General features: G+C 40.4%; 1 protein-coding gene across 2 annotated transcripts in view; it reads left to right on the top strand.

The window, feature by feature from the left end:
• The window catches only part of IL1RAPL2 (interleukin 1 receptor accessory protein like 2), a 333,424-nt gene extending 308,757 nt beyond the window's left edge, over positions 1-24,667 (top strand). For both annotated transcript variants that reach the window (XM_030967939.1, XM_030967940.1), the window contains exons 8-11: positions 5,784-5,929; positions 11,044-11,187; positions 14,745-14,915; positions 23,343-24,667. In XM_030967939.1, the coding sequence (XP_030823799.1) occupies positions 5,784-5,929; positions 11,044-11,187; positions 14,745-14,915; positions 23,343-24,040 (1,159 nt within the window). In that variant the 3' untranslated portion in view covers positions 24,041-24,667. The remainder of the gene's footprint in view (positions 1-5,783; positions 5,930-11,043; positions 11,188-14,744; positions 14,916-23,342) is intronic.
• Positions 24,668-26,001: the final 1,334 nt, after the last annotated feature.

Raw genomic sequence — 26,001 nt, 5'->3', positions numbered from 1 at the left:
TGACATCCATTCCAGCACCACTGTTAATCTTGAAGACAAATGGTCTCCTGTCAAAGCCACCACACTTTTTCTCTTCTCCTAAATGTGTTTTGTGTGTGTGTGTGATCCAGCTCTCAGTGTGCCTTAACCTGAGCCTTCAAGAATCAGCGTTTGTTCCTCCAGGTTTAGCGCAAAAGGGAGAGAAAGGAGTGGCTGTGTCCAATATCCAGCTTGTTCTGGGCTTTTTCCCAGGTGCTGGTTATCACTTGATGTAAGTTGTAAAGAAAACACACTTCTATCCCCACGAACTTCCATGGAATTTGCACCTTACTGTCCTCAATAATTACCTGATTATTGTTTTTGAGCAAAGACTATGTTATGGTTATACTATGGGCAAGTTGGTCCCAGCTCCAATAGATACAATGAATATTGATTATGATACAATGAATATGGATTATTAAAAAGCCAGGGTCTTTTCACTTTCCAGTGCACATTTTTTAATCTCATGTCTGAGTTTTTTGTTTCTTGTAAAGGGGATTTTGGAGAGCAAGAGGAAAGAGGTCTCTTTGCTTTATTCTTGATCAATAATGTGAAGTTCAGCCACTTAGCCACGAGTTGTTAAGATATACTTAATTGCACACAGATTAAATTTATCTTATATTGCCATTGTACAATCCTCTTCTGTGCTTCTGACCACAAAAAGCAATTATTGGAAACTTCTGCCATTTAAGTAATCAGCACTTAATGGCATTGTGCTCTCTCTGATGTGTATATATATGAACAGAGTGATTTTGGTCATGTTCTTCCCCTGCATCAAGACAATTTGAGGTTTGTATTTAAAGAGTGCTCTAGCTTTAGCACAGTTCAAAACTTTTCCTTTATGTACATTTATTAGTGAAACTGAGTTTGAAAAGTCTGTTTCTTGTCTTTTGTTGTGCCATCTCATTGCACATTCATGTTTCAAACTAATTTTTGACAAGTCTCTTTTCTCATTCCACTAAAGTGATTTGACTCAGTTTACAGACCCTGCACAATTCATTTAATCTTCTCTTCAGCAAAGCTACTTATCACCTACCTAATCTCCTGTGATCACTGCCAGCATTTGAAACAGCATTTTCCAAAACACACTGCATCATTACCAGCAGTGCCCCAGTCCATCCCTTTTTTATTTAGAAGTAGCTATGGCAACTGAAGTAGTAACTTTTTGCAAATGATTTTTTGCCCATAACAGCTCCTGTTTTTGTGTTCCATTACAGGTATGCTGCTTCAGGGGAACTAAGCAGCACTAATTATTCTGTCAGTGCCCTGAGGCAGCCCACATCTTCCACTCAGATGTGTTATTGATGTATTTTAAAATTGTCATGTGTTTTCAAATTTGATGAGCCATGGTGAACTTGCTGGTTAGATGTCTTCTTAATCAGTTTGCTTCTCTATGGTGTTACCAGGACATTTCATTTTGACAAGCTAAGAGTAGTACAGAATCCTTACAACGAGATACTCCATGGTCTGTTCCTTTGGTACATTTCAACTCTGCATCCCCTATCTTGAATTAATTCACAAATTTAGTAGCACTCTGAATTCATGGTGCTGTCCTTACCTTGGGCTGTGCCCATCCATTGTGTTGCTGGATTTTCTGTGTATGATGAGAGCTCAGGTCTGTAAATGATGTGTGGGAGCACAAACCACCCATCCCCAGTGTGCAGGGTTAACACTCACTGTGCTGTCATGAAAGCACTAAAATAAGGATTCATGTAGTCTGAGCATTCCTGTTCAAATCCAGTCCATGCAACTGGGTTTTGGTAAGCACACTTCACCAAGAGTAATATTTGTGTCACTCTGGGCTTCTCAGTATTTATTAGACCTTTTTATAAAGCTTCATGATAAAAAGTAACTCAAAGTATTGCAGGACTTGGAGGCAGTGACACCCTGTCTGAGCTGCTCCCTTGTCTTCCCTTGAATTAAAATCCCCAGGTGTTAGACATGTGTGGAAAAGACTTTGCTTGCCAGGTGGGTTTTTTACAGCAGTAATGAAAAATGTCATGTAAATTGAACCAGAGTTATTAAAGAAGGAATCAGAGTCTTTAAGCATGTCTGCAGAGTTGTCAGTTGTACCTAATTATCCAAACAGCCCACAGCAAATTTCAACACCAGCTCTCTGCCTTGGCAAAGTATTTTCAGACATAAATGTTGCTCTCTCAGACACTTATGAGTTACTTTCTTGTTTTTTTGTTTTTCTTCAACAGGTAACACTGGAAAATAGTCATAATGCTCATCTTGTAAAGTATGTTTGTCCTTGTTTTGTCCCTCTTGTCCATTTTTAATGTAGAGATAGTTTAACTTATCCTAGAGGGATGAAAAGAAGTGACTGGAGACATTTTGAATGGCAGCCTTATTTCTTCTGATTGTTTTATCACCCACAGAGGCCAACAGATTGTTACGAAATGCTCAGACAGATGAGGATGCTGTTTTCTGTTAGGAAGGGGTGCTGGGGGCAGGAGGCACAACTCCCATAGCTGATGTGCTGGGTACTTGGCAGAGAGGTATGGAAGCAACAGCTCTCTCCTGAAAAGCTTACACTCCTCAAGTAGACAAATTCAGGGCAGAGAACAAGAAACACAATGCAGGAAAGCAGGAGGGAAGGTCACTGTCATGCTGCCAGCTGAATGACTTTGCTTTGGAGAGGTGCTTGTGTACACACAGAACTTTCCTTTATCTACAGCCTCTTGTTAAGGAACAGAAGGAGGGGAGTAGACTTGGTAACCCTGTTCACAGTCAAGATCCTCAGCTTTATAAAGAATGAAAGTTTCATTTTTTCTAATCCCAACTCTTATGCAGGTTAGTAAAAGTTTGCAATTAATGCCTCTGTCTTGCAGAGAGACACAAGTGAAGCTTTGTTATGGCCTTGTTATCTGTTTTCATACAAAGACTGAAAATATTGGGGAAATATGGTCTCAAAGTAAAAGTGTTTTATATTCAGATTCAACTTAGTCCATACAAGCCCTGGAAAAGTATGACCAAGGATTTGAAAAATCCAAGCCATTGCATTATTTTCAAAGAAAGCATCTCTATTCTGTAATGACACTTCCTTTTTAAAATTCATATTCTTACCTGAAAATTATTCACTAGACAAAATGTTTTGTTTCAGATCAAATAAAATGCTTCAGCCTGAAGAAAAAGAAGGCACTGAGTGTTGTTTTCACATCACCCACCTTTTATTTCTCTCTTTCCAACCTCTTTGTTGTGAGTTGTCAAGCACCATTGATTTAGCTATGCATTAAATGTTGTAATTACTCTTACAGTTTGTTCAGCAACCCAGAAAGAGTGAGTTATTGTTTTCTCAGCTTGTGAGAGCTGGCATGTGTTGACAGTGATGCTCGTGAAGCTTCTCCCACCTCAGACAGGGACAGAGCTTCATCTTCTGGGTGTGCACCAAATGCTGTTGCACCTTTAAGGTCTTACTTGTTGATATTGTATTGTGCTCCATGTTCTCTGAACCAACAACAGCAATTAATTAATCAATGCAATTAATTTAGGGCTGCATGTATGAAAAAAATGCAGGTGACCAGCTGTACATTTCTGTGGCAATAATGTACGTGTAGAGTGATGTTAAAAGAAAAAAGAAGAAAAATTAAAAAGCAGGAATGAAAGGTTTAACTAAGAGCTTTCTACACTTTGCTGCTAGCATAATGCTTAAATGTTTGTCGGTATTTTCATGATAGATCCCACTCTATAGAGTTCTCTTGCTAGAAATTGCTATTAGAAGATATGTAAAAAAAAATTGTCAGTCCAAATATATTGGATTTTCTTTTTTTTTATGAAAGCTTCTCTTTAGCTGGTTATGTATAATTTAAATTTAGGTTAAGGGTCAGTTATTTTATCTTACATACATGTAGTTTAGATGTAGATAAAAATAACAGTTTCATTTATCTTAACTGTAATGTGTCCATTTTTCTTCTGTGTAAAATATCTTTATTACGGTAAACAAGAAAATCTGAACATTTGCAGAATGCTTCAGATTAATTTCCCAGATATCTTCTCTGTTAATGATTCTATTGTTCCTTGCAGCGTGATTGGTAGACCAAAAGTTGTTGGGCATATTGTTTACCAGCAGAGTGGCTTTCCTGAGTCTTTATATAGATATAGCAGAATAACAGGTAAATAAGAATTGATTTACCTCACTCCCAGTGATTTAGGCTGAGTATGCAAACAGACCAGGCTTTCTGAGGAGGTTTTTTTCTGGACAGAAATTGTGCAAATTCAACCTTTCTTCCATTATTTCACTGCTTGGACTCTGAACCAGAATTTAAAAAAAAAGAAAAAAGAAAAAAGGAAAGAAAAAAGAAGCATAATCAATGAGAATGAATTTGGGAAAAAAAAAAGATGCAATCCAAGTTTCTAAATTCAACACACACACACACACCCTGTTTTTAAACTAATGTTTTTCCACTTGCTTTTTTGCCAGTTATGTTGCCACAGTGAAAGAGGCTGAATTGTTGTGGATGCTCTGGTGCCTCTTCTGAGTCACTGCAGAGATGTGTTTGTAGCAGTCAGGCTTGCATTTTTGATTGTCTAGTGCAATGCCCTCATACTTGTCTTTTGATTTGTTTTCAGTGTGTTTGGAGTTCCATGGATGTCCTGTGAAATCATGTACATAAGGAAATGTGTGCACACACAATGTCTTTGGTTTATAAAAGAGAAGTTTGGGGTTTGCTATTACTGACAAATGGGAATGTCTCCAGCAGCAGTTTCCATCCAGAGCAGGCAGCACTCTGGTTCATTACTTCCCATCCAGTTTCCTCCTTTTGGTCTCGGGAGAAAATATTTCTTTTTTGGTGACTCTGGGTTTTATTTCTGCCTTTACCTCACAGTGCTGTGCAGTCTTTTCCGAGAACAGACTCACTGAAGTGCCACATGCAGTGGTGAGTTCACAGGTGACTGTGAGGGCACCCCACATTTTCTCTTTACCTTCTTGTGCAGCATTACACAAACAGGATCAAATTTATCTGGTGGATTTTACTTGACGTTACATTTCCCTGTTCAAAGGAGCAGCAACTTTTTCTTGAGCAAGTGATAAGCCTTTTGAGAGAATAGGGTATTGTATTTTTAGACTTAATGTCAGCAGCAGAAAACGTGCATTTACTTTGCATTCTTTTTAATGTTCACATGAGAACAATGACATGAAAAGGCTGTACCTCTGGCCTGAAAGTCTGCTAGAACTTTTATTCCATGTGTGAGGATTTTGCATGTCTCCTCTTTCCTCTCAAAGGAGCAGAGAGCTCTTGTTCTTGACACTGTTTCTTTTAAAAGTCAGGGTCTAGCCCCCAAAAATAGAGGAAAATTCCTAAGAGTAGCACAGCTTCTTTTGTTGGTTTTCCACACTGAATTAAAATGTATCACAATACCCAGCCTTTAAATTGCCCTGTAATTTGTTCACTGATGGCTTAGCAGCACATCCTGCTTCTGGAAAATGGATATTTGTCACTTCTTTTAAAAGAAGCATTGTTTTTAGCATTTTATTCTGATGGAGCCAAGAAAGAAGCCACACATAACCACTGTGCTCATGGCCACTCTTCCTGCACTTGGTTCTGCTCCTCACTAGACATGGCAGGAGAAAAAGCCTTCTGGTGGTCATGGAAAATGCCTCTGTGAAGCTTCTTTCAGGCAACATGAGTCTCCTTTTAAGTCCTTCTCTAGGAGTGAAGGAGGCCAAGGAACATCGTCTTGTGCTGAGAAATCATAGTGCTTTTGGGAATCTGCCATCCATATTAATTCAGTTAAAGCAAAGGCTGTATCCTTCCTTCCAGACTCCTCAGAGAACATCTTGGAGAAAAAGAAGTTGAGTTGACATTGATCTTTGATGCTGTAGAGGAGGCAGACCTGGCTAACTACACGTGTCACGTGGAGAACAGAAATGGACGGAGGCACGCCAGCGTTCTTCTGCGCAAAAAAGGTAATTCTCCCTTTTTAGTTATCTGTGACCTCACCTGCCTCAGCAGCAGCTCATCAATCAGAGATCCTGCTGACTGACCTCTCTGAGCCAGGCTGGACTCCTGTGTGCCTGCTTGGAGCTGAAGTGTGCTTATGTACAGCTTCAGTTTATAGGAAAAGAATCATGGATTGTTCTTCAGTGTCTAGGAAACTGGCCTTGCAGGTGATGCACTTGCCTGGAATAGTCACCCATAAGGCACCAGTAATCAGAGGAAGTACTTTGGACTAAACAACCTATGAATTTGACCCAGAACTCACTGGCAGTGAGGTCAGATGTTCTCATGTTTCTCCACTTCCTGGCTTTGTGTTTAGAATTGAAAACTTTAAGCTGTCTCCATGCATTTTTTCTAACTGCATCAGGAATGAAAACATGCTATGGGAGCCACAAATACATAGAGAGTTACCCCATCATGGTTGTCTTGCTTGATACTGTTCTGAATGGAGAACAGCACTACTGACAAATTACCTACAGCAGAAAGGAAAACATTGGTATTTGAATGTGCCAAATTTAAAAGTGCTGCTGTACTCTGTGTTTGAAAAAGTCACTATCAAGGGAGTGTAACAGTATCTCATGGCAGTTCCTCTGTTGTTTGTTCAATCAGCTCTCCTATTCATAAGTGGGCTGACATTTAGATTGGATACTGGTCTCTCTGAGATACAGTGTATTAGGAAACATAAAACCTGTAAGAATAGTAATTGTTGGGAAAGCAAAGGAAGGTTCCACTCTTGGGGCAAAGCTGTTATGTGAAACCACAGAACATCAGCACTGGAGATTGACTGAAGAGTTGATACATTCTCCAGACCTCTGCCATAATTCTTGGATGTAAATTATTTTGCCAAAACAGGAGAAGAAGAATTGTTTTCATGAGGCAAACCTGAAAGGGCAGCTCCAGTCCGTTGTGTGCTTTCACTGTGGCAAAGTTGGAATCAAGGAATGTTGATCTAGCAGATCATTCTATCTACTACAAACTTCCATACAGGAGGACTCTGCAGAGGGGTCTGGACTGGCTGGGTCCATGGGCTGAGGTCAGTTGTGTGAGGTTCCACAAGGCCAAGTGCTTGGTCCTGCTCTTGGGTCACAGCAAGCTCCAGGCTAGTGCAGAGGGGCTGGAAAGCTGCCAGGTGGCAAAGGATCTGGGGATGCTGGAGTCACCATCCCTGAAGGGATTTGAAAACCATGCAGATGTGGCCCTCGTGGGCCCGGTTTAGTGGTGGGCTCAGCAGTGCTGGGTTAATGGTTGGACTCAATCATCTGGGAAGTGTTTTCCAATCAAAACAATTCTACAATTGTGATCTAAACTGACAGGTTATCCCAGCTTTAATTAAGTAATCTGGTCATCATGATGAAGGACTAGTGTCTAGTGCAAAAAGCATTCTACCTTTCCTTCCACTGAACCTCATAAATATACAACTGATAGTAAGTATATCTCTGTTGGCACTGGTGAATGTTCTGCTGTGTGCATATAGTAGAATAACAAGCTCAGTTTATTTATAACAAAAAAATGCAGATATTTCAGAGCTCTGCTGGAATTATGGAAGAAACACTGCTGAATACAGAATTTGGAGGTGGAAAAGATCACTTTGCAGCTACTATTTCATTTCTCTCTGCACTGTGGCTGTAGAAAACTTATATTCCCCTCAGGCACTCTCAGTAGTTGATTTTCAGGCTATTAAAGTGTCATTTAAAATAACCACTGTATTTTACTGTGTCCTTTGACTGCCTGTCCTATTGTCCTGTTCGTTATTTATTAAGTTCTCACAAATACTTGACCAAACTTTTCCTTTCTGCAACTTGATTTAATTGCTTCTTATCCTAACTTTCTCCAGCTTAGATTTTACCGTAGATATTCATGAGTCAGGAAATACTACTGTATTTACTGAGCTGGGACAAGATTTAGGGCAGGACTTGCAGAAAGCTGTTGACCAGCATCCTTTGTGCATGTCAAAGAAGGGATTTCTATTGCAATGTGCTGCAGCCCAGACCTCTCAGTCAGAGAAATCCTCCTCCCTCCAAAGACTTACCTGTTAAGAGCTGTATTATCCTTGTTTGACAAGAGGCACTTGTAGCTCTCTTTTGTCTTCAGTCCTGCCCTCTCCTTAGGGTTTTTTTCTGGCTTGGATGAAAAACAGAAAAAAAACCCAAAATCTAAGTTGTAGGGGTTGTATAAGATTTTTTAGAGTTCTTGTTTTGACATCAGGCGGTTATTTTTAGTGCATAATTTGCTTTGAAAAGAAAAAAGAAAAATTAGCTGTTCAAATGTTTCAGGGAAAATACAATTATTTTGCTGTATTAGTGGTACAGTCCCTCTAACCTTCAGGAGAATACAGGAGTGGCTTTTTGCACAGCTCCAGTGTAGCCCCAGAGCATGTGCCATCATTTAGGATTATTTTTATTGTTTGGGGTTTTCACCTGAAAAAGAACAAAATCAAGTTTCAAACCCAAAGCCACCAACGCAAAGGCAGAGTTGCTCCTAAGACCTGAACACAACTGTCTGCTATCACATTCTTCTTTACTGACTTAATTCAAGACCACATTACTTGCTTTCAAACACTTCAGAAATACGTTCTGGACTATCCTGGGTTTGGTTTGCTTTTATTTTTTTTTTTTTCTCCATGCTGTCCTAGCATATTTGGTACTCAAATAACATGGAAATACAATATACACCCAGTTATCCTTAGTTGTGGGAATAGTTCAGGATTCCCTTCAAAAGGGCTTGAAAACAGTCCAGTATTTAGTGTCTGAAGTCTACATAGTCTATAATATAACTGTTCTGAAAGATAAATAACTTGTCAGAAACCGCAGAATAAAGTCAGACTATGCTTTTAGTGGCAAGAAGTAGTGAATTGAGATAAAAGTAAATATTATGATGACTTTTCTTCATGATTTTTTTAAAGGAGGCTGCCTTTAATTAAGACATGCAAGGAACTAATTTTAGGGGGGGTGGGTTTGATAGTGATATGTCACTAAATTATGAGGAACTTCTAAAATGTAGTTGTCTCTCACTTATTGGGTATTTATGAGACTTTTGCTATTTTAAAGACCATGATCCTCTGAAATATGTGCAATATGTTGTGGCAAGGTCCTTCTACATTATTTTACATTAGAAACTATCAATATTATTATTTGCTATTTTTCATTCACTCTTATAGCACAGAGACCAGATTCAGCTTCTTTTCTAGTGTTAGATATGCTGCTTCCCTATTTATCTCAGTGAGGACCACTTGAGGAGGAAGGAATTAATCAGATGCCAAGGTTAAGTAGAGTAGGCAAGAAAAATGAACATCCTGGGTTTTTCTCATTGCCTTCACTTTGGAATGGAAATAAGGAGACCTCAAAAGCCTCAGCTTTTCCCATAAGGAAAGCCCCTTTTTCTATAAGGACTCTCCTAGAGTCCTTATGTCTGTACTCTAGGAGAATTCATGGGGCAGAAGACAAATACTGGACATGCAAAGGCTGATCAATTTTGCCTTTCGAGCTGGATTTTGTGGGTTTGCTTTATACCCTGCTATTCCGCCCACCAAAGTGGGTACAACTCTGTGCTCCTGCAAGACAGCTGCAAGAGGGCTGCAAGGCTCAGTATTTTCTTTCCTTCCAAGCTGGCAGTTTTGCCATCATCTCCATTTCCTAGCAAAAAGGATTCAGTACAATTTAAAAAAATAAAATCCCCTCAAAAGTGATTTTAACCAACTCTGTTCTCCATTTGCCTAGATTTATCCCCCAGAGGATGCAGGCTTTATCATGCAGTGTAGTAAAAGTCCCATGAATTCCCTGTGTTCTCAGAGAGATTAAATAGCTATTATAATAGACTTTTTCCATCTATTAGTCCATGACTTCTTGCCAGACAGACATCAGAGATACTGTAAACTGGGAATAGTTTGACATCTGATGTTAATTATTGAAATAGAAGGCATGGTGAGGCAAAAATAACCCCCAAAGATATGCAGCTAATTTGCTTTTTATCTTGAAAGTGACACAAATGACATATGAGTAATTTTTTCTGACCTAAGTTTTAGAACAATAAATATCACAATAACTTTGTCCCAGCTGTGTGAGTTTGGCAACTTCTCACTGTGTTTGTCACAGCAGCAAATATCTTCATGACGTCTTATCTGAACCAATACAGGCTGTGAGAGTCAAATTGTCATCCTCTGTCCTTTATGGCTAAGTAATATGCCAGGTGGTGTTAGGAGCAATATTACTTCCAGAGGACGTTTCAGGATAAAGAGCAATGTTCAAGTCAGTCCCTTGCATCAGATGAAGCTCTGGACTGGTGTCCAAGGGTTTTATCCCATTTTCTCATTGGTTTGCTGAATGACCTTGAATGTCATGCTTCTCTTTTCTAAGCCTGTTTCCCCAGCTGTAAAAGATCATTGTGTCTGGATGCATTTGTGAAGTTCTTTGAGTTCTTGTGATGTTTCCTAACAAAAGCATCTGAGTAGGAAAATTTAGCTAACACAAGGTCCCATTAAATTATGAGCTCTACAAATGTGTGAGAACCCTGTTAACAGCCATGCCAAATAAAGTGGCTCTTTGCAGCCTGATGTGTGCTCCTGGCTTCTTGTGTTATCTTGGGCTTCCTGCAAGCCCAACTCATTTTCCAGTGATCCAGCTGAAGCCCTGGCTTGGCAGCTCACATCAGCTTGTCCACAGGCTTCACAAATAGAAAACCAAAGCTGTCTAATTTGGAGGGGAAGGGACCAGGTCCTGCCCAATCTGTCCTCACAGGCTGCAGACAGCATTTGATGCACTCTGCCAGTGCAGAAGTTTCAAACGCCACCAGCTCATTAAAAGTTGGTTACTCCTCTGTGTAAAATCACTACATAGTTCCTGTGTAGGAGATTTACATGTGTAGCCTCAAATGCATTCTGGATTTCAGATGGTTATTTCAGATGAGCAGTAGATGGAGTAAATGAGTAAAATTAAATAATAGGCAATGGACAAAATTATTAGGAATTTTTAACGTTATGGTGGTTGTAATTGGAAGCTGCACAATTTTATGTGGAATTATATGGTGAATTAGAGAAAATATAGCTTGGAAAGATCATAACCTTTTTGCCTTTCCTTGCTAATTTTAGATTTGATCTACAAAATAGAACTTGCTGGAGGACTGGGAGCCATCCTTCTTCTGCTTATTTTGCTCGTGACCATCTATAAGTGCTACAACATAGAGTTAATGCTGTTCTACAGACAGAACTTTGGAGGAGATGAAGCAGCTGATGGTAAGCAGTTGCAGAGGAAACTCAGTATATGCAATGGAAATATTTGAGAGACCCAAAGTGGTGAGATTGAAATGAATCCTAAAAGACCTGCTGCTAGTTTAAACTACTAAGCACCCAACAGTATAAAGCCCTACAACTTCCTCGCAAAGCCCCCTGAGATCAATGAGTCTTTCCACAGAAATGTCACTGGGCTCTGCCATGAGCAAAAGGGAGCCAGGAGAATTGTTCATGAGTCTGCTGCAGAGGCTCACATGTCATTTGTGAACACTTCACCTTCATGTGTCCAGTGCCACATGTGCCCAGGGTCCCCTCTCCTGAGATCCACACTGTCTATCTGAGCCGCCTTTCACCAGGCATTCTTCATGAAGCATTTTCCTTGAATTGCCACCAGGCTTCCAGTGACCTACTCTGGCCAGTGAGAGGTGATTGTTATGAGGTTAACTGGTTACCTCAGCTCATTGGGAGACTGTAAACAACTTGATGGGAATGTGCAGCTTGTCTGGGGTGTATCTTTAGGAATAAACTAGACTGTTTTCCATTTTTCTTACCCCACCTTCCCTCTCACTAGCATATATTCTGTTTGGTGCCTAAAGCTAAGCTTGTATTTTTAAATTGAGGCTTTAATTCTGAATATAGAACATTCCTTCTCCTATGAAGTTGGAGTAAGCCCTGTAAACTAAATCCCAATCTTTAAATCCTATTACTATGTTCTTAACACTTATTTTATAATTAATATGCTATTAATATGCATCTAAGTAGTATCTGCTAAAGAGAGAAAGTGCAGTATTCACGTACTTGCCATAACCCACTGTACCACTTAGTTTCTGGTACATCCAGAAACTCTAATGTATTTGAAAAGAGAGCAGGGAACACATTTTCCATAGTGCCTAAACAATGTGCAGTTGCATAGACATGTTGCTTCCCGCAATTGGCATTTCTGTTATCACAGTGATAAATGTTTCTGTTTCACAATGGGCAGATACGGTCTGAAAAGGTTCCACTATGATGAAATCCACAGAAGTCTTGGAGAATGGATGGAATGACATCTAGGGAATTTTAGAAAGAGGAAGGGTCATCCATGTGGGTCCCTTCCACCTCAGAATACTTTGTGATTCTGTGATAGATAGCAGCAGTAGAGATCAGGAAACTTGCTCTTTCTCAATCCTTATGTGTGACTGGGAAAAAAATAAATTTATGCTTTTCCCATACTCTACAATACTGCACAATATTTATACTGGTGCCTAGGACAAAGGGAAGGGTGAGATTATGTGGTTTGAGAAATACTTTACCTGAAACACCCTGGGATTATACCAACATAATATCCCTGCTTCACACCAACCAAAAGTGGTAACTTCCTCCAGCCTGCTTCAATTTGCTTATCCTGTGTTTTCAGTGTGAAACTGCTGCATTTTTACTCATATAAAAATACTTGGTTCAATCACTTTTTAATTTATTAAACAATATTATTTTCTGGTTGTTTAGAGGAAGACCCATGAGTACGTAGGGGATTTTGTCTGCCTATAAATTTTGAAAACAACCTTGTATTTTTCCAGTGCATAATTGTAGACCTTTCACAGCTTTGTGTCTTGTCTGATCCTGCAGGATGAAAGATGGAGGCACAATTTTACAGCAGTCAAATCATATATGGGGATGTTTGTTTCTTCTCATTGTAGGGGGAGCATACAGAGCTCCCATGAGCACTCAGCTGTATGGATGCAATCACAGGGTCATTTTCCACTTGTATGTGTATTTCTTTATAAAAGAAGATTTGGAACTCAACAGATCTGCTTTATTCCTGTTTCTAAAAATACCCCACATAAGCAATGTTGGACACGCTCACTTCCTGTGTTGTGTGTAGCATTGCTTTTAGAGAAAATGACACTGAGGATTAAAGGATGCATTTAGGAAATGGCTGCAAACAGTGCTGCTCCCAGAGCCCCCAGAGCCAGCAGTGGGCGAGTGTGGGCAGCTCCTCCTTCTCTACCCTGGTACACAGAGCTTGTGGGCAGCCAGCAGGGGCTGAGGAGCTGTACCACCACTGCCCAAGCTGCCCGCAGCCCAAGGGAGCTGCTCCTGTCAGCATCCTGCTGGCTGGCACTGTGGGCTGGGGTGCCTGGGCAGGGGCTCAGGGACCCTGGTGCTCTGCACCCTGGGATGTCAGGGCTCTGCAGCTCCCACACTGTGCAGGCATGCTGCCTCCAGGATCACTGGCATCTCCTAAAAGGTTTTGGCAGGCTTCCTTATGCACAGGGAGGCAGGTTTTGGATAGGCCACCAAAGCTGGCTGGCCTGTTGACTTCAGAGGAATGTCAGCAAGCCAGGTGGACATCTTCCATCGTCCCCTACAGCCATGGTGACACTAGGCAAATTGCCTTTTACAAATATGTAATTATTCACATGCTTTGAGTACAGCTCTGACCCTCGTGGGTCTGGCTTTGTGTCAGGAATTATAAGTAACCATCAGTTCAAGGTCATCAAGAGATATATTTTATTATGATTAGGTATTTGTTCTTTTTATCAGAATATATTGAAGAATTTTAACTGCTTTAATTATCTTTCATGTGCACTATTCTTTACAGATAATTGGTACTCAGAAACCCTCCATTCATGCAGTTTTCTTCTCACAACATTAACTATTTGATTTTTCATTTTCTGCAAATAATGGCAGCTGGGCTCTTCCCTAGAGGCTGAATTGCTGAAGGTTGACTTTTTCAATATACTGTTTTCCATTACTGCAGAGGAACACAAAGAGAAATGTCACTAAGACAGTCTGATCTCAGCATGGGTCCCCAGCTCTGTGGTGGCACCACTTCTGTTCCTGGCACACTCATGAGCTCTTAGCTCCATGTTTCAGAAGCAGAGCTGGAGACGAGCCCCAGTGCTGGGTAGGAGGAGGAGGAAGAGGAGGAGGACAAGGAATGTTGCCCTTTATGGGAGTCATTTGTCTCTCTTATATTGTGATCCCCAAGTATTTAAAATCTTCTGGATCAAGTGGATTGTGATCCAAAATTATGATACTGATTTTTTAAACTGTGGGGTTTTCTGGAAAAAAATGCTTTGAACTCTTTGAGTTTGGCATTATTTTCTGAATAGTCAGGATTTGTTTGAATTAATCATGTCTTTTCTCATAATTACTTATGGAAGGAAATTTTCCTTGCTCAAAACTTTCCAGGCTCAAAAAGTTTCCAATCTGAAAACTTTAACATACCCTAGAACTCTTGAGGAATAGAAGTTGAAAGAATTGCATTACAAATATGTAAAGGCTTAAAATAGAAGTTTCCACTTTAGTATTTGTATGAAAATTTTGCCCATGATGTTTTCAGCTGTGGCACATGTCTGACCACATGGAGCAGAGTTACTGTTCACCATGCAGAAGAAAACTGAAAGAGTCCATAAGATTTCTGCCTGGAAGCCAGATTATATGTTCCTCTGAAAAGTTCCCATCTTGTTGGGAAATGCTTGGTGGTTTCAAGGAATAATACAATTTCCCAGTACTCTGGTGTGTTCCTTATAGTGTTCTTGCAAACAGCAGGCTGAACATGATTTGTTTTCTTGCAGACAACAAAGAATATGATGCTTATCTTTCATACACCAAAGTGGATCCTGATGCATTAGATCGTGATAATAATGAAGAGGAGCAGTTTGCACTTGAAATTCTGCCAGATGTTCTAGAAAAGCACTATGGATATAAACTCTTCATTCCAGATAGGGACCTGATCCCTAGTGGAAGTAAGTATTTCTGACTTTTCAGTTTAATTTCTGTCTGATGTGTCACAAAGGCCTGGACTGTGTGATAAGTACCAGATGTGGAAAACCTTGGGAAGTGGTTGCAAAGATTGGAAAAGTTTCCTCAGCACTGCAAATCTGAATTCTCTGTTAGAGCTTGTTCCTGCACCACTGAAATCAGAGGGAATTTCCATTGAAATCAAATTGCCATTGATTGGCAAATCATTGATTGGCAATCAATTTGCCAACCTTCCTACAGGGAAGGCTGCAGCACTGCAAGCAATACCAAGCCCAAAATGTCTGCATCAAACACAGGTAACTAAGCAGGAAACTTTCTAAAAGGATTTTATAATCTCTGTTACATGCTTGAAAGTGGGATTTTTTTTCAGTGATTAGTTGTTTTCTCTGCAGCAGCTTTACTAGTAAACGTCATCTTTTCTATTGTCTTTTGGGGTTTTCCTTAACTTGGGAGTCTCATAAGATTCAGCAGCACCTTTGGATGTCTCTAGCAAAGGTCAATGCTTTCCTAGTGGTAGTTATGGCATTTCTTCTACCAGACTCATTTTTGAGCAAATAAAAAAGACCACAAATCATATCCATTGTGTTGATGAATTTTGAATGCACAGTATGTTTGCTTTAATATCACATTTATTTGAAGTGCTACCCTTGTGAAAAATCAGCCTTTTTTTTTCCATCTCCAAATCACTTTCATAAAGACAATAGAAGAGAACATGAACTTCTCTCTGTATGTGCTACTGTGTAGGAAATATGAACAAGAGAACAAAGCAATGGCTGTAGTGGAGCAGATGTCTCCAAACATGGAATAGCTCGAGCATAGCTGCATTACAACCTGCCTGCCAAAAGACTTGGAACTGCTGCCTCACTGTGCCAAGTGCCTGACCCAGGAATCAGAGCCTGTTTCTTCTCTGACCCTTGAGAACACTGGAAACAGAGCTCTGAACCCTTTAGCACTGGGAAAGAGGAGTCAGAGCCTCACCAGAGATCATTAAAAACCTGTGCAGGAGACTTGAATTTATCACAAGCATTTTCAGCTCTTAGTTTAGAGCTGATTCACTTTTTCTTACTGCCCCTGCAAGGTGTAAGTTTTTCTCCCATAGTGAGAAATTACAGAAAGGGGACTTGGCTTATAGCTTTCTTATTTCTTACAGTACAAGAAATTATATAAAATTTTAGATATTATTAAGAGGAAATACATCTTTCTATGGTAAAAACCACAGAATTGTTGTAACTAGTTGTTTCATATCCAACAATATAGCAGAGTTACACATAGCAATTCTGCAAGTGAACTAAGAAGTTTAAAGTTAACTCTTCAATAATAACTATGCTGAAGCATACATTATTCTGAAATAAAATTCTTTTTTCCAATTGTTGTTCCAGCCAGCATGGTATTTTATTTTTGTCAGCAAGGCACTCAGCAAACACTTGCCATCACTTTGGGTATTCATTAAACCTCTCCTGAAAATGTAGGGTACCTGAAAATGTCAGTTCCCATTTATGAACATTCACAGATTTAATCCTTCTTCTTTCCTCTCAAACTCACTTCTTCAGTGTTATGAAAAGGCCTGATTCTAACACATGGAGCTTCAAGAACGCCTAATCAGGCATAATGACAAGGCAGAATAAAATGTGGAGCTGAAATGAGTGTGATTTGCATGCTTTAGCTTTGAAAAAGATATGGAGGAAAGCACTTTATTTCAAGAGGGGCTAGAGGGAGGGTGAGGGGATGGGGAAGAAGGGAAGACTCGGCCTCCTGCATTTGTGAGTTCTCCGTGTGCCCTGGAGTAGTGGAACGTGCCTGTGTTCTGCCTAATCCTCACCACTCTCACGAGGACTTGCAGTGCTTAATGAGGGCAGTGTGATGTGGAATGGCCCTGCTGGAAACTTCAGAGGAAAACATAGCATGGTTTAGAGTGACTGTCTCAAAAAGTGGCAGATGTGACAAAATATGTAACTCTCCAGGGTAAATTTCTGTAGAAAAATGCGGAGTTGATCGTAGCTATCGTTTTATTTTAGGAAATATCTCTTCTCACGTTTCACTTCCTCATCTTTCAGGGTAAATTACTTTCATCAATGTAAATGATCGTTTCCCACTCTCTGCTCTGATGTGTGTCCCTCTGTATGCTGTGTACCTTGGCGTGTGTCACCTCCCCAGTGCAGCCAGGAGCTGTGTACGGCTGGTGCTTCCTGCAATCCCTGCAGTTGTGAGGAGCTGCCACGGGAGGGTGTGCACCATTCGCTTCCTTCTTGGCATGCAGCAGCTCCTACAGCTGCTCCCTGCATTTGAGAGCAGGGCAAAAATAGATTTGTCAAATACTATTTCATTAATTTTCTTGTGCAGTTCTGCAAACAGCCTAAAAAGCTGACTTGGGGAAAATTCAGGGACAATTTTGATTGTGTTTTTGTCCAGCTGGCTCATTGCTAACCTCTGGGGGAAAGCTGTGATGGGCTCTGCATGTCCCTGTGCAGCAGAGGGAGAGATTAGAGCCAGATGTGCTGTGGCTGGGACATGTCCAAGCTCTGCTTTCAGCTCTGCGTCTGGTTCAGGGATGTCCATGGAGCAACTGCTGCTGCCCCCAGGAGGATAGATGTGCTGGCTGTGGGGACTGAGGCCACCTCTTCACCATGGGGAAGCAGATCCCAGGGTTCAGGTCAGATGGGGCTGAGTCATGTTTTGCAGTAAGTGTTGGTTCTGAGCCCTGCTGGGATACAAATTTTATCCCAGTAGAGCATTTTGTCCCGGTGGGAGGGAGAAGCACCATGAGGGATGCCAACAGCCTCAGCAATGCCTGTTACACATGGCCAGCAGGGACCTTTGTGATGACTCTTGGTGCTGCCTGAGAGCAGCATGGATGGATCCAGCTCCCTGAGCTGGCAAGATGGAACAGAATCCCACACAGCCATGGGAGGCAAGACTGGTGAGCCAGCAGGGAGATATGGCAATGGAGACTGAGTTTGTAACCCTGGAACTGAGGTGCATGTTATGGGAAGTACTGTAGCAGCTATTCTTTCTTAAAGAATAATCTTTGGTCTTAGCAGAATGAGTGTTCTTCATTCTGTCAAAGCTGACAGCACACACACCTCCCTGCCAGGTAACTCAGGTGTAATTGGACAAGTTACCCTGCGTAAGGAAACTGGGATCCCTGAGATGCACTTGCACTTCTTACTGAATTCCTGAGCAGTTCTCATTATTTTCACCCTGTTCATTTTCAGGGCTCTTTTTACAAACCTTTTCCCACAACAAACATTTAAGCTCTGTAAGATTTTTGAATTCTGGGTTAGGAGACCTGAGGAGATTGAGATTGGCGGGGGGTTAACAGGACGAGTTATGTTTTCAGCTGAGCCATTTTTTGTCTTGCCAAGGATGATGTCTGCAGTGAAAAATATCTGTTTGCACGTCACTCTTCTAAAATCAGGACTACATCAGAGGAAGGTACTTTTCTCTGTGGTTTCTGCAAATTATTTTAAAACCTGAAAGTGAAGAGGTAAAAATTGTCAAGTTAGACTTTTAATACCAGCAATACATATCTATTAGACCATCATCTAGTTGCTCTCTAAGCATTATGTGCATTTGATCTTGACAGGATTGTAAAAACACCAACAATTCACTCCAGCTCAGCCCAGGGTATGAAGAAAAGAATGGTGATGGAATAAAAATATTTATTTACCTGAAAAATGAGAAGTTCTTAGCACAAGGGGAGAGTGTCTACGTCATGTTATAAAAACCACATGACAGTCAACATTGTAGTTCTCGCACTTTGTAACTTTGTCTGCCCATTTGTGTGGGTTTTGCCTGGGGAATTCCAGCTTCGTGGGCTCCTGCATGAAGAAAACCTTGTTGGACCATGTGTCTGGGGTTCCCATGGAGCCTTAGTTAAGTATGGGATACCATTTCTTTGATATCCAGCTCCACAAACTCCTTTCAGGAGTCCCTGGTTGTCTGCTCTGTATGAATCTTACTTTTAATGTCAGGCATGGGTGAGAGTAGCAGGGATACACACAGATGTCAGCTGAAAGAGGAATAAATATGAACAAAAGGCAGAAGGGCTGCCCATCCTATAGTGCACTAATCTGCATTATTTGTTTCTTTATGTTAAAATCATCAGCTGTCCCTCAGCTCATCCTGGGATGGGGCTCTGTCTGGGAAGGGGCCATTACTCTGCTTTGTGTTTCAGCTGTTCTGGTCCAAGCTAAGAGAAGCAAAATACATTTAATAAATAGGAAAAGCAAGACACAAAGTCATTGATGTTATAATAAAGTAATCAGACTCAGGGTTTGGGAACTATTCAGCTAGGAAACCAGGACTGAATTACGCTTCTATAAATAACTTTCTCAAGTGATGGTCACACTGCCAAACACAGAAAGGCTGGTTATTTTCAGAGTGCCAGGAACCAACCAGCATGGGTTTGATGGTAGATACTCTTTGGTTCTCATAGTGCTGCAAACCATATTTCCCAAAAGTATCCATAGGATTTTATATGATTTCTAGTGTTTTTTTCCTTCTCCCTCAACTCCTGCAAATCATCTGAATCTGGTTAGTCAGTCATTTCTTCGTGTAAGCAACTCTGTGCCCATAGTGTTCATTAATTTCCTTGCTCCTAGTCTGCTTGCATATTAGGTTTCCTTCCAGTCTGTGGTTAAGGTAGCTCATTAAGGATTCCATAGGCAATTACACATTATTTAATTGCAAATGGGATGCATTTCTCGAAATTCTCTTCTTCAGTGCTTCAAACTCCAGTTCAGCGTTGTTACATGTAGACAGTGTATGGTGAGCACATACTTGCTGTCAAGACCAATTTGCTTGCCATTTTCTGGCAAGACTAAAACAATGTTTGGGTTTGGGTATAATACTTCTTGATGTCCTTCCTCCTTGGGCATTGCATTGAACATGATGCAAGTAAGTTACTGATAGACCCACTCGCAATGTAATTTTTTTTTTAACCTATGGGAATTGCTAACATTTTGGGAAGAGTTTTGCACCATAGTGCAAAATGATGTTTCAAGGAGGGGGGAAAATGGTCAAAATCTAAAATATGTTTTTTCACTAAAAACAAGTGGGTTCCATCTAACACTGACATCTTAGTTTTACATTCTAATTTATGATAAAATACAATCCCTGGGACTTAAAGGTGAATAATTCCATACTGACTTTGCCAAGACAATGTTTTTTCTGCCCCTTACAATGAAATATCATTGAAGTTGACACCTCCTGCAGCAAAAGCGAGGTTACAGCGAAATTATATTTATCTGATGGAAATACATTGCTCTGGAGCTTTACAGTTGATACTGCTTGGTGACAGTATTCTTTAAGTCCCTATTCAGTTTTTTTCTTGCAAATGAAACTGAGCCATTGCCTGACAATAGTTTCTTAGCTCGCTGGAAAGGTGAAAACAACACTTTCTCCATCCCACATTGCAATATAGACTCCTTGGATTTAGTACCTTCTAATGGACTAAATACTTGAGACAGACAACTGAACCTGCTGGATTTGGGGAAGTCTCCAATTCTAAAGTAAAAGGAGAGCAGGTGATTTAGGAACCCAGAGGTTTATGCAGTCAGATTGGTACCACTGGGAAAAAAAAAGCTGGAAATTCCAGAGACAAGAATCTGTCTCCCCATGCTTTTCTTCACAGAAATGTTCAAGTGGTGCAAATTTGACATCTTGTAGAGTGCACCCAGTGCAGCCATAGGCTCCAGGAAGATTGTCACCTGCCTTCAGTAGTAGTCCCAAGCTGGAAGTTAGTGGAGTACTATGTACTTCTGGACCAGATGGCTGGAAGTTTGGGGTTCCAGCTTCTTGTAGTGTCCTTTACCCTCAATGCATCCACAAGTCCCCTGTTCATTGGCCATGTCCACCAGTGACCAGCTCCAAACATGGAATTTGAGGAATCACCTCAAGACCATTTACGAAGGCGTTCATTCCTCAGCTGAGGACAGAGCTCTGATGTGTAGCAATAGACAGTAAGGAAGGTGGGCATCCAAAAGAGACATGAGACGCATGGAGGAGAGAAATGTCCACCCAAGAAAATAGGGAATTTCTCCCATCTTCTTTCCACCCTGTTTGCCCAAGGCAAAGGCTGACAACTCTTTGATTGCGATGGTGTGATGGATTATTGCTGGGTTGTCACTGCTGCAATGATTGGTACTGGATATTTGAAGAGATGAAAGTGGAGTGATTTTTTTTTGTTTGTTTTGTTGGTTTGTGGTTTTTTTCTCAATTGGATGCATTTGGATATGCATGGCCATGCTCAGCACTACCCTGGACATATGGTGCTGCCCAGTATTGTGTCCTGCAGGGAATTGTCTTGTGCATAGCAGTGTTCTGAGTGTTTGGAGGAGGGATGAATATGTCTCAGGAAAGATGCATGATAGTTTGTTGTTTTACTGTATCTTGCAGATTCAACCTCTAATGATGAAGCTTCCCACCTAAATTCTTTCTTTTTGGGAGCAGAAAGAAAGGAAGAAAATGAAGAGTCTGAGCTGTTGATACATTGGGATAATATCTTTCCATTGTATTGAACATTTCTACCTTTCCTTAAGTTTTGTTTCACCAGTTCTGCTGATCATTTTCTCATTGTTGCTGATTCTCTCCCTGCTCCACTGCCTCTCCCATGGATTTTAATGTTGAATTTTTTTCATTAATGAGTAACTATTTTACACAGAACAATGGGGGGGTTTCCTCGTAAAGTATTTCAAGAAACAAAAAACAAAAACAACTGTAAATGCTGCATGATTAAAAAGTCATAAACCATTAACTAAAAGTCAGGATTGTTGCATAGACATTTGTAATGTATGTGTATGTCTTAAATTTTTGTGTGTCTGTGGGATGTTTGCAATTGCCTCTTTTTTCCATTTGTGAAAGAAATTCTTCTTGCTGCTAAGTGGTGAAATAAAACATTGGTAAAGGCAGATTTGATGCTAACTATGCCTTCAGTCTCATGAAAATAAGCTATTTTAGAATGTTCCTGCTGGCCTATTTTGTAGCAATTTACTTTACTGGAAGTGGTGTGAATAAGCATGCTGTGGTATGGTGCCTGGGACTATAAAATGAGTCTTGCAGTAACAGATGTTGATTAATGATGTTATTTGTAATTATTGTTCTTGCTAGAGGGCAGATGTGTAAGAGAGGTCCTGCCCTGTGCTGAGTAAAGATCTGTTCTGTGCAGCTCTTGTGTCCAAGTCTTCATTTCTAACACGTGCTTCTCCTCTGTGGTCAGGCAGCACATTCCCAGTAGCATGGTCAAGAGGTTCATGTAGTTTAAAAACACAAAGATATCCTGTCTCAAAGCTTGCAGTTGTAATGCTGTGCGACCAATGAACATTTTCTGCCCTTAGTGGTTTTGTTCAAGGGATTTAATTTTTCTGGTCTTGACCTAAAACCCATTGAAGTTTGTTGAATGAAGTCTGTTCATTTGAATGGGTTTTTGATCAGGTCTGTAAGTAGATCTCTTTCCCATCCTGTTCCATGTCAGACCAGTGTATTTGGCTTCCCTTCCCTACCATCCCTGGGATAAGTGAAACACAGGGATCAAAGTCCAACTTCACAAATATTTTGAAGTTCAGTAAACTGGCATCATGGAGCTGCTGATGGGACTGGCATTTCTGCTTACACTGATCATATGCAACTACTTGGCATGCATGAATAAAAGAATTCTACTATTTTCTTTGTCACTGATGTCTCAACAAATAAATACTTCCAATATGTTTAAATTTTCCATTTGTTCCTGTCACTTGTGAAGTCTCTGTTAATACCTTGGGGTACATAGAAGCACAGGTTTGTGATATTAACACAGACCACTGAGCCACAAAGAATGTTCTTATGCTTTTGTGGTCAATACCTAAAGAAGAAAAAGCTACCATGATGCTTCTATGCAATAGCACAAGTTCTGCATGTGATGAGGGTTCATTTCTTTTTGAGCTTTTGCAAGTTATGGTTCATACACCCTGCAGCACGCTCATGTCTTTGCATCTGGAACACGGGAACCACTCCCCAGAGCCTGCTTCCCTCGCACAGTGTTAATCATAACCAATGTTAATGTTAGAATTTCCACAAACATTGCATTGATTTCAACCTATATTTTTTTCACTTAAGTGAACTGTGTGTTTTTATTCACTAATGCACCTTCACAGCAAGGGTGTTATGTAAATGTCATCCTGCTGCAATGAACAGGGGAAAATAGCAAAGGATGGAGGGTGTTATTAAGGAGTTTTCTATGTGTACTCCATAAATATAAATATAAATATTTTCTGATACACAATCCTATTTTTGTTGGAATATATTGAAATGCCCATTATTTTAAATGGTGTGGATCAGTAAAATGCAGGATTTTGTTATACTTGATTGCAAGCCTGATGTTTTAATACAATAGACTTCTTTATTCTTTACTCTTTCTCTCTTTCTATAATTTGTAGCCTACATTGAAGATCTCACAAGATGTGTTGAGCAAAGCAGAAGACTCATTATCGTGTTAACTCCAGACTATGTTCTCAGGAGAGGATGGAGTATTTTTGAGATGGAAAACAGACTCCATAACATGCTAGTCAGTGGAGAAATCAAAGTTATTTTGATTGAGTGTACTGAATTAAAAGGGAAGGTGAATTATCACGAAGTGGAATCACTAAAGCACACCATCAAACTTCTCTCAGTGGTCAAGTGGAAAGGACCAAAAAGCAGCAAACTAAACTCTAAGTTTTGGAAGCGCCTAGTCTTTGAAATGCCAGGGAAGAAAAAGGAGGTGATGTCTCGGCATCAGGTCCTGGATTCTGCAGAGCAGGGCCTCTTTGGAGACCTGCAGACTGTGCCCTCTCTTGCCGTCACGGGCACCTCTGCCACGCTGGTGGAGTCGCGGGCGGGCCTGGGCGGCTTCCAGCAGGCAGACTCCGTGCACACCCGGCACTTCTGCCGCGGCTACGAGTGCGATGTGTCGGCAGCCACGCTGCCCCTGGCCTCCATCAGCAACCACCACACGTACTGTAACATCCCCCTGGCGCTCCTCAACGGACAGCTACCTCTCAACAACGCCGTCAAGGACCCCCAGGAGTTCCACAGGAACAGCCCCTTGCTACCTTTGTCGGCCAAGGAGCTCAGCTTCACCAGTGATATCTGGTAGAACATCAGGGCTCTTTGGAGATGCTTCATGGCCACCATGAAGAGACGCCTGTAAAGAACTTTGCCCTACCCGCATGGGGTGAGAAAACATATTCAAAGCAGCAGCACACTTGTTTGCTTTTCTACTTGAACTGTTTTGTTTACATTTACAAATTATTGACGAAGGGAGCATTCTTTTGTAACTCAGTAATGTCCTTCCTGTCTTTTAATGTACAGTTTTATTGCTTCTTTAAAAAGGAGGGGGGAGAGAAAAACGCATCCCGTCACTTCACAGTAGGTTTACAATCTGGGACGGATAAAAGGTCACTGTGTATGATCTCCAACATCCATGCATATTTAAGTAACAGTATTTGGAATACACAGAAGTTGTTGGGTTTTTCATATAGACTACAGTACAGTTTGAAATTCTAATCATGCTATAAAAATTAGTATCTCCTGCACAGACCACAAGGGGTGAATCATCTTGAAAGGAAGGAGAAGGAAACCTTCCTGGTAACATTGTCTTGCAAATACTTTTTAGAAGATGCCCAGCTGAAACAATGCAGACAAAGCTTTATCAATGAAGTGCATAGTAACAGTTACAAAATAAATCACCTGCTCCTATCAGCATCTCTTCATTTTATTACTGAGGCATGTTCTGTTCCTAGTCAATGGTTAGCAATGTGGTTTTATTAAACAACTTACTAGAATACTGGAAGATGTTTAGGAGGATTTTAAACAATTTTTCTGTCAACTACAGATTATTTCACAATTTTTTGCAGATTTTTAATGACTTTTTCCAAACAGTTTAAGTATAAACTTAGCTGTCTATTGGCCAATTCATTAATCTGAAATTTCTTAAGATCTAAGATTTGTAGTAAAGTAATTTTATGTAGGATTTTTTTCCAAAACCAGTAGTTACAATTTGAAATTAACCTTTTTTGTGAGAACATCAGCAATAGAAAACTACAGCAATATTCAGAGATTAAGTGCTGAATTATTCAGGTTTACTAGTAAGTCTTACTTCTGTTGCAGTGATAATCACCTGAAACAGTTTTCTCTCTTGTTTATCTACCTGCCAATTTATGTACCTTTTAGATATGGCAGAAGCAGGAATATTTCTGCTCTCTGTGTAACTAGTGAAAAGTGATATTTTTAAGCAACTGGCAAGGTCTTGGATTTCACACTTGTGTGAGTGATCCCATCAGTCAAATAGGATCCTGTCATTTAGCATTCCTGCTGCTGGTGGATGAGAATTGTTCCACAGGTGCTCAGCATCAGGGATTGCTGCTCAGTGAGTACCAGAGTGTTTCATGGAGATTTCCACACTCAGCTGGGTAAGGGTTGCAGAGTCAGGCTATGGAGACAACTGTATTAAAGGAAAAAGCTCTAAATAATGAAAGCAAAAGCCAGTTTTGCAGGTTTTGGCATGGCTCTAATGAAAACACAGAAGACATGAGAGTTTTGTCTCAATAACATCTGCTGGAGCAAGTTCCCAAAAATATTTTTAAGGCAGGCAACCTTGCCTGTGCTTCAGTATGTCTTTAGCATTTTTCTCTTTGATTGCATGAATAAAAGTTAGCACTCTGCACTCAGCTGCCTGTGGTTTCATCAGCAAACAAATTCAGTAAATCCTTGACATTTTGCAGTGGTTCCTAAATTGTACCCTACAGTCAAATGGAAACAAACACTGACCTAAGACTTAAAAGTATCCAGAACTGGCCCAAAGGCCATGAAAATGATCTCAAATGTGCAATAATTCATAGAGGTCAGTATTTTTCCATTGCTTCTTTCCCAAGTTCTTTGTTCTGTGCCCTCCTTCACCAGTCATTGTCTGTAAGATTTTTCATTAGGTTCAAAATAATAATGTTTCTCTCATTTTTTTCTAATATTATTATGCATTTGACACTAACACTGAAAGTGGAAATCTAGAAAAGATATTAATTTATTACACAGTATAGAACTATAACTTGCTCTTTTGTG

This window comes from Camarhynchus parvulus, chromosome 4A (genome assembly GCF_901933205.1).
Source record: "Camarhynchus parvulus chromosome 4A, STF_HiC, whole genome shotgun sequence".
Classification (NCBI taxonomy): Eukaryota; Metazoa; Chordata; class Aves; order Passeriformes; family Thraupidae; genus Camarhynchus; species Camarhynchus parvulus.
Note: the sequence above shows the minus strand (reverse complement) of the source record. Positions and strands in the feature narration are given on the sequence as shown.